The sequence below is a fragment of the Nelumbo lutea genome, chromosome 4, assembly GCF_056320005.1.
Source record: "Nelumbo lutea isolate HS-2025 chromosome 4, American lotus-T2T, whole genome shotgun sequence".
Classification (NCBI taxonomy): Eukaryota; Viridiplantae; Streptophyta; class Magnoliopsida; order Proteales; family Nelumbonaceae; genus Nelumbo; species Nelumbo lutea.
Window position 1 is genome coordinate 94,685,343 of NC_142687.1, and position 13,768 is coordinate 94,699,110.

Consider the following 13,768-nt stretch of genomic DNA (forward strand, 5'->3'; position numbering starts at 1 on the left):
ATTTTTGGTATTTTTTATACTTTTGTGTGTTTTCAACTTTTTATTATTATTATTATTATTATTATTATTTAATTATCACATCTAAGGTTGACACATTTGACCTAAAAGGTTGAATTACTGACATACCACGAAACAAGAAAACAACTCCATTTTTGGGTTATTTTTAAATTTGTATTTTATTTCCATCCTCAATAAAATCAATTATTCTTTGTCACACTTATTTTTCTTTAATATGGTTAACATTGGATTCAATGAAGGAATTAAAGTTAAGACTCTAAATATGGGTTTGACTATGAAGTAGGAAATACATGATACACTTTCAACCAATCAAGCAGGATCATAAACGTGGTAATCAATTAGGTGAGTTTTCATCAAAATTCAAGGAGATTTATGATTGGTCAAAGCATTTCAGGTACCATGTCTTTTCAGTGTCATAGATTTCCCCCTAAATATAATACTTAATGAGAGATGGTTGAACAAGAAATGTAGTAATTCAAATTACACTTTTTGCCCTCAAAATAAATTGGAGAGATATCAAATTCAAAAATAAGGATATTCTAATCAAGAGTAATACCTTAAATATAAGGCTTAATGAGAATGTTAATGAGAATTAATACCTTAAATATAAGATTTAATAAAAAGTATCAAATGAAACTAATGTAAACGTTCAAAGGCATCAAATGAAATCCAATACTAGATAGAGTAATAAGGGCCTCAGGTTCACTTTTATTTTCTCTTTAGTATCTTATATATCCATTCTATTTTTAGAAGATTATCTATTTCATGCTTCCCAAATCCACCATAATGTCATAATGTCATATATTAGCAACTTTCATAAGATATGACCCTGGGGAACAAGTCTATCTCGAGAATCCACTTGCATATATGATTAACAATCTGAAGAGAAAATTGATGGTAATCCTCCCTAAGCTTATTCAAGACATTCCAACAAGCTGTAAAGAAGGCATACAAGATCATCTTGCTTCAATTCCCTGAAGGACTTGATATTATCTATCAGAAAAAAAAAAATCCCATACCGTCTTAAAGAATTATTGATTGTAGTTGAAATTGTGATCATGTTTTTCCGTAAATCCAAAATCTGTTCTTGACTTAATTGATTTAAGAAAACCTGCCTTGCATGGATTGGAAAGCAAATCAGGCTTTATGATCAATGACGTTAGCCATGAAAGGTATCTTTCTTCTTTCATTTTCTTATAAAGAAAAGTAATTACATTAGGAAGAATATGGCTATAACATCTTAGACCCGGAAACCGCTTACCTTTTTTCGTTGTCACTGCTTGCCTGTTTTCTCAGTTTGGTGGGCCTGACCCATCAATGAAGCTTATAGATAATCATGTTTGTCTATTCTGGTATTCTAGAGAGATCTTCTCATTTTTCTCCAATAAAAAAGTAAAAAATGAAAAGGTCAAACCTCCCTCACGAAAAATATCCCAAACAGTAGACAGTTTTTGGTTTGTCTGTTTTGTTTTCTTTGGTTAATTTCTATGAAAATAATCCGTATTTAAAACACTTTAACAATTATTTGAATTCAAATGAATTGATTGATTGGTTTGATTATCAGTTTGGTACCATACATTATTACTTGAAAAATATAGGCATGGCTTATTACATCAACTGTAATTAACCCGAACCCAGCCCAACTATATATACAAGTATATACAATTATGTATGATTTTAGAGTGGGTTTGTTGATTAACCTCAAGCCTGGCCTGAGCTTAAAATACATCAACTGTGTTAGAAGGTCTTTTGTTGGTAGGTGAGATCGGCAAATAGTCGATCTAGGTCGATCTAGAGATCGAACTTTCCCCTCGAAAGCTTTCCTCACACCATAGTGGTGCATTGGATATATCAAATTTGTACAATGTACTATGAGTAACAGTCTTTAAGGGATTGACTTATAGCCATAGGTGGCTCCTCACTTATTTTGGAAGGGAGGGCTTAGGGTGTAAATGGATCAAATTTGAACTGAATCAGGCAATATCTGAATTCGAATCAGTTTAAAAAATTCAATATCCAAATTCGATTTAATATCCGACGGATAGTGAAAATTAATATTTGAATTTGAATCCGATTAAATATTCAAATATTCGATTTGATTCGATTCGAATTTGACTAATTAAAAATAAATAATTTATTTATATAAAGTATATAAATATATAAATCATTTATATAATTTAATTATTGTATATATACGTTTTATAAAACATTTAAAAATTTTATATATTATATATAGGAATTAAATAATCGGTCGAATTCGAATGTTTATCAAATTGAATAAGGTCATATCCAAATTCGAATCCGATTAGCTATTTAGTATAAATAGGATATCCGAATTCAACCAATTAAATATTCGAATTATCCAAATTCAATTTGATTATATCAAATTTCAAATTTAAAAATTGGATTTTCAAATACCAAGACTTTTCTTTATATGGAAAAACTTTGGTGGTTGGAGGCCAATGCCTATGCTCTTGAGAATATTTTTGGGAGCAGAAAAGAGACAGAATAAATCTTCAAGAAAGGGGTTCCCTGACCCAAACTGGGTAAGCATCAGTCCACAACTCTCAACCCCGAAGTCCTCTTTGCGCTATTTCATGAACTACCTGATTAGCACTCCTTTTGACAAAACTGAGCCTGACATCTATAGTAGCTGCAAGGGCCAGATAGTCGTGCAACCGGAATAAACAGTCCAGTGAGAAAGAAGATAAATTTGAAGTGCCTGGAATCAAGAGTTCACATCTCCTCCCCCTCATGGGCCACCCCACAACGTCCCACAGCATATCCCCGCCGTGTGTCAAGATCATTTCCCAATGATAACATCATTGTTTCTGATAATATCATCGGAAGTTGTTCCCAATACTTGGCGGGGATGTACTATGGGACATTGTGAGACAACCCCTTGTGGGGAGGAGATGTGATCTCCTCGATCACTACGTTGGAGAAATTCAAAGGCTTGGCCAGGTTTAAACCTTCAAACACTGCTTGAGCCTTTACCTGTTGAGGAGACGAACCATGGATTGAGAAGCACTTTAAAGTCAAACCATGGGGGCTAACAGCCTAATTTGAATTAGTTGAATGCTTTAGCTGTTCAGCGGGCTGTGGAAGTATTAAATTCATAGGCTCCACTAAAAGATGTGAGCCCCATGCATTTAATAATGGCATAGCAACTTATTATTGGTTCTATAGCCCACTGAACAGCTAAAGTGTTCATCTAAACCTTGCTCCCAACAGCCAAAGTTAACCCTCTTTATATGGGATTTCCTTTCACAAAAACTCCGCACGCTGCATTGACGAAAACCTTTCTTCCATTAATTTAATACACACATACAGGAGATATTCTAGATGTGTGGATGGATGCTGAAATTCAGGGTACATACAAAGTATTGTAGTGATGTGGGTTAGAGAACATAAGCCAACGCCTCCCACCTCTCTCTCCCTTTGCAGCTTCTTGAATATTCTATTTCTCCTCCTCCTCCTCTTCCAATATGTTGGGATTTATTCATAAAATTGGTTTGATGTTGCATGATCTGATGCTCTCTATTGGCGAACAGCTTGGATGTTGGGCTGGTGAGGCTACCTCGGCAAATTGTAAGAAAATAGTAGAGTCTTTTGGTTGCTCTACCTGGGGTAGGCACTTTGATGCTTAAGTTAGCGAAGAATGTTTTGAAGCAACATTTTAAAAAATGACTCGGAAATGGAATCGTCAATGGGTCAATAGGCCGTTCGGTTCGAATGGACGGCCTGTTATGACAAACAAATTAAAAATAAAAATGGTAAAAAACGGTTGAATGGGTCAATGGGACAATAGTTTGACCACTTGGGTCAATGGGTTGTTGACTTTTTCAATGGTTTTTTATCAAAACTGAGTTTGGGGTAAAACAAAATTGGTTGCCTGGACGATTCTTGGGCCGAACGGTCCAACCATCCGAGTCAATGATAGTTTGAAAACATTGTTTTGAAGAGTTAGAATGCAAGAGAGCTTAAGAGTTGTGAGAGCTAAATCATGTGTACCTTTTTTGAAGAATGGGATGCTTTTATATAGGTGCAGCTTATCGTGGGTTTCATGTAGCACATCCAAGATCATCAGCCCATTTGGTTCGGAGGTGATTTCACGCCTGAAAAGCGATAATGCTTATCTAATTGCCTTTGAAATGTGCAGACAAGGTTCAATTCCATCAACATGGTGATATGAGCCCAGAAGAGTCAGAGGATAACCCACTCGTAAAGTCGCCAACCACGTCGTATAGGCTGCTAACCGGGCCACAGTGAAGTCAGCAGAGGTAGGTCACCTCTTATACCGACCTGATACTCTTTGGGGCGTCCACAGGTTGCCCAGCCGAGATGGGGTCAAGGAGACCGAGATGGGTGCGACATGTCCAAAGTGCTATTTATCTTCTGTATTTTCTATTTTGCTTACCACAAAAAAAAAAAAAAAAAAAAAAAAAAAACTTCTGTATAAATTTGCTTCTTCATCTTTGACAGAGTTACCTTATTTCTGCAGTCTCCCTTTGCCGCCCAAACCCACACACTGCACTCTCATCTTATGGGCTCCCTTCCTGTTCCTGATGCGTTGCGGTGGTGGTGGCAAGTGAGCAACCGCAGAGATGAATACGCCCGAGCAGTGCTCACACTTTCCTTGGTAGTCCTTTCCATCTCCTGGTACGCATGGTTAACCAGGAAATCAAGTAAAGCAGACCTCCCGTTGCCGCCCGGCCCACGAGGCCTGCCCCTGGTCGGAAACCTCCTTTCCCTTCACCCGGAACTCCACGTCTATTTCGCCGAGCTAGCTCGGACCTATGGCCCCATCACGAAATTGCAGCTAGGTAAGAAGGTGGGCATTGTGATTACCTCACCGTCGTTGGCTAAGGAAGTGCTCAAGGACCACGACACCACCTTTGCCAACCGTGACGTACTGGCTGTAGGCCGGGCGTCTACGTATGGGGGCCATGATATTGTATGGACTCCATATGGTCCAGAGTGGCGATTGCTGCGTAAGGTGTGCGTGCGTGAGATGCTCGGCAGTGCCACTCTTGACGCCGTCTATGGCCTTCGTCAGCGGGAGGTTCGCCGGACCGTGGAATACCTGTATTCCAGGACTGGCTCCCAGGTGAATATTGGGGAGCAGATGTTCTTGACCGTGCTCAATCTGATCACGAGCATGCTGTGGGGCGCTACGATCAAGGGGGAGGAGCGGTCTCGTCTCGGCGCAGAGTTCCGACAGGCCATTGGCGAGATGACAGCGCTACTGGGTATGCCCAATGTTTCCGAATTTTTTCCTATTCTGGCCCGCTTCGATCTGCAAGGCGTGGAGAGGAAGATGAAGGTTCTGGCCTCGAAGTTTGATCGAATGTTTGATTCCATGATTCATAAACGGCTGAATATCATGGACGAAAAAGGTAGAGAGGAGAGCCATGACTTTCTGCAGTTCCTATTGAATCTCAAGGACCAAGGAGATGCTAAGAACTCCCTCACAATGAATCAAGTCAAGGCCTTACTCATGGTATGGTTTTACTTAATTAATCTAGCTAGATTTAAAATGATATCCAGTTCATTCCTACCAATATTTCACCACTTTGAAGATAACTCTGTTCTGTTGGGCATTTATATTTGTAATCAGACTGATCAACCATATCCTTAACTGAACAGGACATGGTGATTGGTGGGACGGATACGACTTCAAACACGGTAGAGTGGGCAATAGCCGAACTGATGAACAAACCAGAGGCGATGAGGAAAGCCCAAGAAGAACTGGAGAGAGTGGTGGGTAAAGACAACATAGTCGAAGACTCTCACCTTCCCAAGCTACACTACTTGCAAGCAGTTATGAAAGAAGTGCTCCGTTTACACCCGGCTCTGCCACTGTTTATCCCCCATTGCCCAAGCTCTTCGTGCGCTGTTGGGGGTTACATGGTCCCCAAGGGCGCCAGAGTCTTCGTCAATGCGTGGGCAATCCATAGAGATCCTGCGTTGTGGGACAAACCCTTGACGTTTGATCCCGAGAGGTTCTTGATTGATGGGAAATGGGATTACACCGGCAAGGATTTGAGCTACATCCCGTTTGGTTCCGGGAGGAGGATATGTGCAGGGATGGCAATGGCAGAGAGGATGGTTATGTATGCATTGGCATCGCTGTTGCATTCGTTCAACTGGGAATTGCCGGAGGGAGCAAAGCTTCAACTTACTGAGAAGTTTGGGATTGTGCTAAAGAAGGCCACACCTCTTGTCGCAGTCCCCACGCCAAGGTTATCTGATCCAAAACTTTATGCCGGATGTTAGTTTCATCGTCGTCTTGTCTGGTATAAATCTGTTCTCCGGCCAGCTATACCTTGACTTGAGTTGAAATGCAATAAAGTTTTAATATATATATATATATATATGCAGAGAAGATTCTGTTCTGTTCTTGATCGAATTGAGAGTACTCAGCTCAGATTTATGTTTTATAAAAGAAATGAACAACAAAATAAGCCCAATGCAATAATTTTCAAGAAACTAAAACAAGATGGGTGGTTGGCTGGTTGCAGTGATTAGCATAAGGTCTTTGAACATTACAGAAAATAACTCAGACAAGCGTGACGTATTAACCTTCCGGTATAGCAGTAACTCTATAATGCCATGACTAGTGCATGCCAAATTCTAGGCAGTCTTTAGCGAATAGAAAAAACCTTGCTAGGCTGGCAATAGGATAGGTTTGGGACGCTGAACTTCAACCCATCCAAAATTACTTGTACAGTTAACAAAATTACTTGAAGTAATAACTCTCTTTTAATTAAGGTTCAAAATTTCGATCTTCGATAGATACGTCCTGTATCGGGCGTATTTTCGAAACCCACTCTTTTTTAATGAAAATATATATATATATATATATATATATATATATATATATGTATATATATATGTATGTATATATGTATATATATATGTATGTATATATATGTATGTGTATATTTATCTTTTTCCAACACAATATATATATATATATATGTGTGTGTGTGTGTGTGTGTGCGTGTGTGTGTGTGTGCATTTATCTTTTTCCAACACAAATATAGGTTTTGGCGCATATGGACAGTTTTTGTTATGGTCACTGATGGTATACGACTTGACTATTCTTAGCTGGAGGGTGATCCGGACTCCAGGTGGACGGCGAGTTAGATAGATCTGCAAAACAATCTATCAGAGAACCCGGGGTAGCTAATCTGGCGAGGTCGCTCCGATTTAAGTCGGTAAGTATGCTATAAATTCGATCTGAATGCTTGAGAGCTTGAGTGCTAGAGAGTAGATTAATCATGCGTACCTCTCTCTTTTTTTTTCTCCCCCCTGGGTCTTTCGGGTTGGTGCCTTTATATAGGCATTGTTCAGTGTGGGCTTCACACACCGCATCCAAGATTTCCGAGAGATCGTGCCTAACCGGTTCGAAATCCTTGGAGGTAAATATCATGCACGCTGACCACCCTTCAAAACATTTGGTACGTGAGCCAACTTGTAAGAATCGTGTGAGTGTTGGGATATGCATGCCAAATTTGTTGGCGAGCACGTCTCGCAGGTTGGCACCTGGACCTTAGTCAGGCCGGCACGCCCTCGAGGGAGGTCGCTCCTTGCGTCAAGGTCACTTCGGCCAGTGATGAGGTGCTACAGGTCGGCCCTGGACGAGGTGCTTCTAGCCGACTTGAGTTGTGGTCGAGGTTGCTAGGTTGGCGGTGAAGGCATGTTGCCAGGTTTGGGCGAAGAGAAACTATGATCTGGGACTCCAAGTCATTGCTTAGGTGGTGTCTATGTGTCAATTAGCTGTTCCAAGATAACATGTGTCATGATGTCATTGGAGGGCCAAATCCACCCTCATCAATTGCCCCCCACTCCCGAGCTGAGAGTAGCTTGATGAAGGGAGAGATTGCTCCTTCTGGCCCAAAAATGACTAATTCGATCAGTTTGTAGTCGCAAGCGTTGGTCTGATTTACTTCTCAAATTGGAATAGTTTGAGTGTTTGCTACCTTACACAGGACCTCGATGTCTTGATTCTTGGGGCACGGGAGCGAACTCATCCTCTCAAGGAGAGGTGAAGCGGATACCCCAAGGACATCTACCTTATTAGGGATACAACCGTCAAGGGGTTCTACAATTTGACCATTACCTCGAGAGTGAAGCTTACCATGCTGTCCTCAAGGGAGGTTCTAACTATGTGACTACTTTATTAGGTCGCTCCACCTAGGTAGACTTCGACGCAGTGTCACTCGAACTGGTTCTGAAAAGAGTAGCTAGTGAATTTGACGCGTAGCCTAAAACCGAGGTAGAGGTTGACTGTGAAGAGATCAACCAAATTTGCATTTGTCACGCTGTCGAACTGGTATGCCGAATAGGTGTTGTATTTTGTCCTCCACTCCATTGCATAAAAGTGTTGTGCAATAGGTCATAAAAAATTGTCTTGCATGGCACGTTGGTAAGTTGCGCCGGCATTTTTCAACCCAAAGGGCACGACTTTGTAACAATAAATCCCCTTAGGGGTACGGAATGCTGTGAGTTCTTCATCTTCAGGAGCCATCTGAATTTGGTTGTACCCCGATGAGCCATCCATAAAGGACAATGCTTCATACCCAGTGGTGGCATCAACCATTAACTCAGTAATAGGTTAAAGAAAATCGTCCTTTGGACAAGCATTGTTAAGGTCCCAAAAATCGATGTAAACTCTTATTTGCCCATTTTTCTTCTTTACTAGGACAATATTGGATATCCATGTAGGATATTTTACTTCTCAAATAAATCCAGCTTCAATGAGTTTGTTAACCTTGACTTCAATAAGTGGTACCAATTCGGGACGGAACCGATGTTGTGCTTATTTTATTGGACAAGCGTCGTGCTTGACTGAGAGATGATGGATTGTTACCTTAGGGTCTAGCCCCGACATCTCCTTGTAAGTCCAGGCGAACACATCTTTGAACTCTTTAAGTAGGTCAAAGTATTGAGACTCCTCTTTAGGGCTTAAGAGTGTGCTAACATAAATAGGCAGGGGGTTCTCTTCTTGTCAAAGATTTAACTCTTTCAACTCATCCACAGTTGTCTGCCCCCCTTTCTCATAATCGAGTGGTGCTTGTTTGATTTCAGAATCAGAGGACGAGGAGTCATCATCTGTGAGTTGTTTTACTGCCACATGGTTGCAATAGTCATTTTGTTCCTCTTTGGATTGCTCTTCTTCTCCATAAGGAGTTGAGGCTTGATTTATGAGTACCACTATTCGTCGCTTAATTGTCAGGGTATCACCAAGGGTTATTTCCAATGTGCTTGATGCTTCATGCGTGAAGGGATAAAACTATGAGGTTCATCTCTCCCTTTTGCTACCTCTAGATCATTCATCTTCCTTGGATTTTTTCTTGATGCCCCCAATCGTTTGAATACTGAGGTACGGGGGTTTGGCATTCCAATTCTATCAAATGCAGATACTCGCTTGTTGACAGGCTTTTCAATTTTTTCCTCTAGGACTTCAATAGTAATGTGATGAGTGCTGGCATTCTTTTGCCAAAACTTTTTTGGTGTGAATCCTAACCCAGTTCTTGTTTGGGGTATGGTGTGTCCATTTTCAAGCAATGTACATTGGGTCTTTGTCAATGGTGTCACACCCTCACCGATAACTTCACCCATTTTCTTTGGTTCCCCTTTTCCATATCTAGCATTCTCAAAAAGTTTACATTACTTTAGGATCAAACCATCCCTCTAGTCTCAACATGGATCGATTTGCTTTCGCCTCGTGATGATGCTATCCCCATTGCAAACCTCCTAGGAGGTGAATTGATGGTTCTAGGGTTCTCTAATGCTGGTACTGGGAGGACCAAGGCATCTTTTAAGACCTTATGAGTAACTACAAATGGAGGTTGTCCCTCTTTTCTACGAGATTTTGGTACATAACGAAGCACCAGAGTTACATTTTCTAGGGCACCATTGGATTTTTCTCCTTTTTCTTTGGCCACTAGTGTAGGAAAGGCTTTCAGGCATGGCTGTTGTGAGTTAGTGCCTTTAGGACTCGTGACTTTACTAGACAAGGGAATAGAGACTGGAAATGCTTCAGAATTTACCTTGTCTTTTGAATAGAACTTGGCATTTGCAAAGTATGATTCTACACTTGTGAATGGCTTATCTTCTGCAATGACACACTTTTGGATGCCATCCTAGTAGTACTTAAAGCATTGATGTAATGTAGAAGGAACTACCTGTCTCATGCAACCAAGGGCGTCCGAGGAGTAAGTGGTATGAGGTTCTAGCATCAATGATATGAAAAAGCACTGAAGATGTCAAGTCTTCAATGGTGAGTTTAAGGCAAATCATGCCAATATCTCGTTGTCCTCATTGATTAAAACCTTGAATCATCAGCCTGCTCTTGGTTAGCTCATCCCGTGAGATGCCTATCTCTTTCACTGTTCAGATTGGCAAGACATTAACAGCTGATCCACAGCCAAGGAGTATCTGACATATCTTTCGATCTCGAACATACCCCATAACGTACAAGGGTCTATTATGAGGATGGGGCCCTAGATGTAAATCTTCATCTGAAAAAGGTAATGGTTGCCATGCATGAGGCAAGTTCCCTTCGACTGGCGATCCTCTCCTTGTATTCATTAGGATTTGTAAGAACACAACTAAGAGCATGTCGAACCCCTTCTAGCAATTGTAGTGTTGCGTATAGACTAAATTGTGTTGGAATTTCATTAAGCTGGTCGATGACTTCATCAATATCCATAACTTTTTCATTTTTACTTGATCCCAATTTTGGTGATTCATCCTCTTCTGGGGATACATCTTCTGCATGCATGGCATAACATGTTACCATGTGCACCTCCGCACACTCTTTGGAAAAGAAGCTTATTGGAATATACTCTCGTAGAGTGATTGGGAAGAGGGGGTCTGTTGCTCGCATGTTGATTGAGCAAAAATACTTTTCTCCTCACTTTCTTGCTCTTGGGTGGTATATGTGATTGAACCCTTCTGACTTGCTCAGGTTGCTCGCAAGGTAGGTTGGGTAGATGTGTAACACGACACTTTCGTCGAGTAATGATTGTCCAACCCTCATCATCTAAAGGTGATATGATGGAACTGGGTGAAGGAATTTCCTCCAGACTAAGATCTTGCACTTGTATTTGGCTTAGTAGTGCCCCTGATGTAGGATGACATACAATGGGGGTCAAAAGTATTGAACACAATTTTGTATGACGGTACAACTAATGAATTGTGAGTTTCTAGCGGGACTTAGTATCAGAGGACCCAAACATGACAGTTGTCATGTTGGTAGCTACTGTATCCTCATTTATATCTAACTCAATCATCCCTAATTTAGCCAACCGCATTATTTTGTCTTTGAGAACAAAAAACTTTTCGATTGGGTGGCTGATTATCCGATGGTAGCGGCAATACTTGGGGTGGTCTGCCCCTCTTCTTCTGTGCGCTTGTAGTCAAGTAGCTCTATTAATTTCTGGGCTAGTAGAGCATCTAGCATCCCTGGCACATCGGAGTCTAGGAATGGGTACACCTTTGCTTCTAACTTCTTTAGAGTGAGCTTTGGTTTTTCCATTTCTTGGCAAGTGGTTGAATTTGTCCGTGTCTTTCCCCTTTTGCTACCAGAAACCCTAAGAGGGGCAGTTGAAGTTGTCAAAACTATTTTTGGTTTAGATATCTTTACCTCTCTTTTTCCATCTTTCTTTTCTTATTCCTTTCAAAAGTATTGTGATTGTTGTTCTCCAAAGGTGGCTAAGATAAGCTCCATATCAAGGGCATGGGTGGCTAGTTCTTCAAACATCTAGGAATTTATCCCCTTCAGGATGTAATGTAACCCCCAATGCATACCCTATATATAGGTATCTATGGCTGACACCTCAATGAGCTTATCTCGATAGTTAAGATAGAGATTTCTCCATCTGTCGATGTACTCAATGACTAGTTCATCTTTCTTTTGTTTTGTGGTGGTAAGTTCATACATGGTTACAGTATGTTGAGTATTGTAGAAGCGACCCAAGAACTCTTTCTAATTGGTCCCAACCATCAATTGACCCAAAAGGGAGGTCGGTGTACCAATCGAGCGCATTCCTTAGTAGGGATTGCACAAATTGTTTTACCATCAGATCGTCGTAGGTTTCGACATTGTTGCATGTCTCCACAAAGTGTGCAATGTGTTGCCTAGGGTTACCTTTCCCGTCAAATTGTTGAAACTTCGGGGGTTGGTACCTAATGGCATAGGCATATGATCAAAGCGCATGGTGTATGGCTTAGTATACACCGAGGATGATTGTGGAATACCCCTATACTGAGCACGTATTGTGTTAGCTATCATGTTTTGGAGTTAATATACTGAGAGGGAGGCAACCAAGGCATGCTAGGCATCTCGTATGTTAGTACGTTCTAGCAATTGCTCTCAGGGAGGGTCTACTTGCGGGGTGAACCCTGGTGGGTGTGAAGGCCCCTGGCTGGATGCCGTTGTTTGCATTTGTTCCATCCGATTCATGAGAGAAGCAATCTGAAGGTCCTTCTCTTCCAATGTCTTTGTCAACTTAGCGATGGCCGCAGCCATCTCAGCGAGTTGTCTTCCACCGTAGTAGCTCCTGCCATCATGACGGGTGCTACTGAGGTGTAGGAGCGAGTCAGCATGTAATCAGACCCTCTAGTCTTAGGAGAGTTGGGATGGGAGTCGGACCTTGACCCGATGCTCGATTCCGTGTCTAACATGGGCATTCCTCCACTTGGATACTCAAGCTGATTTGTTGTGATGAACTCTTTTTCTAGGGCTACCCCCTTCGTATTAATGTCCCTTGTCGTTGGCAAACTTGAAGGTCCCTTTTTGGCATTTCAGACTTTTAAAGGCACCCCTTGAGTTCCATAGAAGGTGAGAGATGAAACCAGTTGGGAATCCCTGGACCTTGTCATAACGCGGGTGGTTGGCCTCTTGTAGTTGGAGGCTACAAATGCACTTAATCCGGATGAGCTTGAGCTATGTGTGGTGTTTTTCTTGTTCTTGACAACGTTTGAAATGATTTTCTTTGGAGCCATGCGTCCATACCGTTTGTCAAAAATAAACTTGATGTGTTGACTTGAGAGATGAGAGGAAAGAGAGGTCCCATCGGGTGTGCCAGAAATTTGTCAACACAAGTTTCAAGCTAAATTTGGAGCACAAAAAATTAATGCAGAAAAATTCAAAAAAATTTAATTTTTTTTGTAGAAATTTAAATGGGATAGAAACTCTCTTTTTCTTGGCAAAGAAAACCCTCTGATTCTCTTGTCTTGGACAAAATCCAAAACTACGTCTAGAACTTGTAATTTCGAGAAGCAAGTAACAATCGGCAAAATTTCCCTCATGGTCAATCAATGATTGGAACACAAATGGACAAAAAGAATGTCTTCAATTGTAAAATGCTCTTTGGATGTAGCAGATCGGGGGAGGTCTTATTGGCTTCAAGGGTTCAACGAAAACCCTCTTTGGTTGTAGTAATTTGAAAGAAAAATCTACAATGGTTTAAAGACCAAAATTCTTCAATCGATGTAGCACGGAGTTGCAGCAATTTCGAAGCTTCTAATCATTATAGAACTAGAATCCTTGCTATTTTTTCTTGCAATAGAGTCCGCCCATATCTTCATTAAAAATCAGACATTTAATTTGGGGGTCCCACAAAATTAGCTATAGATGGCCATTGGTAGATTCCCTCCAACGATTTTGGGTGTAATGTGATGGAGGGTGATTTGGCCCGGCCTCATAGTATGGGTACACGTGGGCGTGACCTTG

At 41.0% G+C, this 13,768-nt stretch overlaps 1 protein-coding gene across 1 annotated transcript; it reads left to right on the forward strand.

The window, feature by feature from the left end:
• Positions 1-4,180: 4,180 nt before the first annotated feature.
• LOC148861942 (flavonoid 3'-monooxygenase CYP75B137-like) lies at positions 4,181-6,416 on the forward strand. The gene is made up of 3 exons (XM_088982932.1): positions 4,181-4,301; positions 4,523-5,521; positions 5,668-6,416. Exons 2-3 carry the CDS (start codon positions 4,565-4,567, stop codon positions 6,295-6,297), a joined length of 1,587 nt encoding a protein of 528 aa, XP_088839058.1. The 5' UTR covers positions 4,181-4,301; positions 4,523-4,564; the 3' UTR covers positions 6,298-6,416.
• Positions 6,417-13,768: the final 7,352 nt, after the last annotated feature.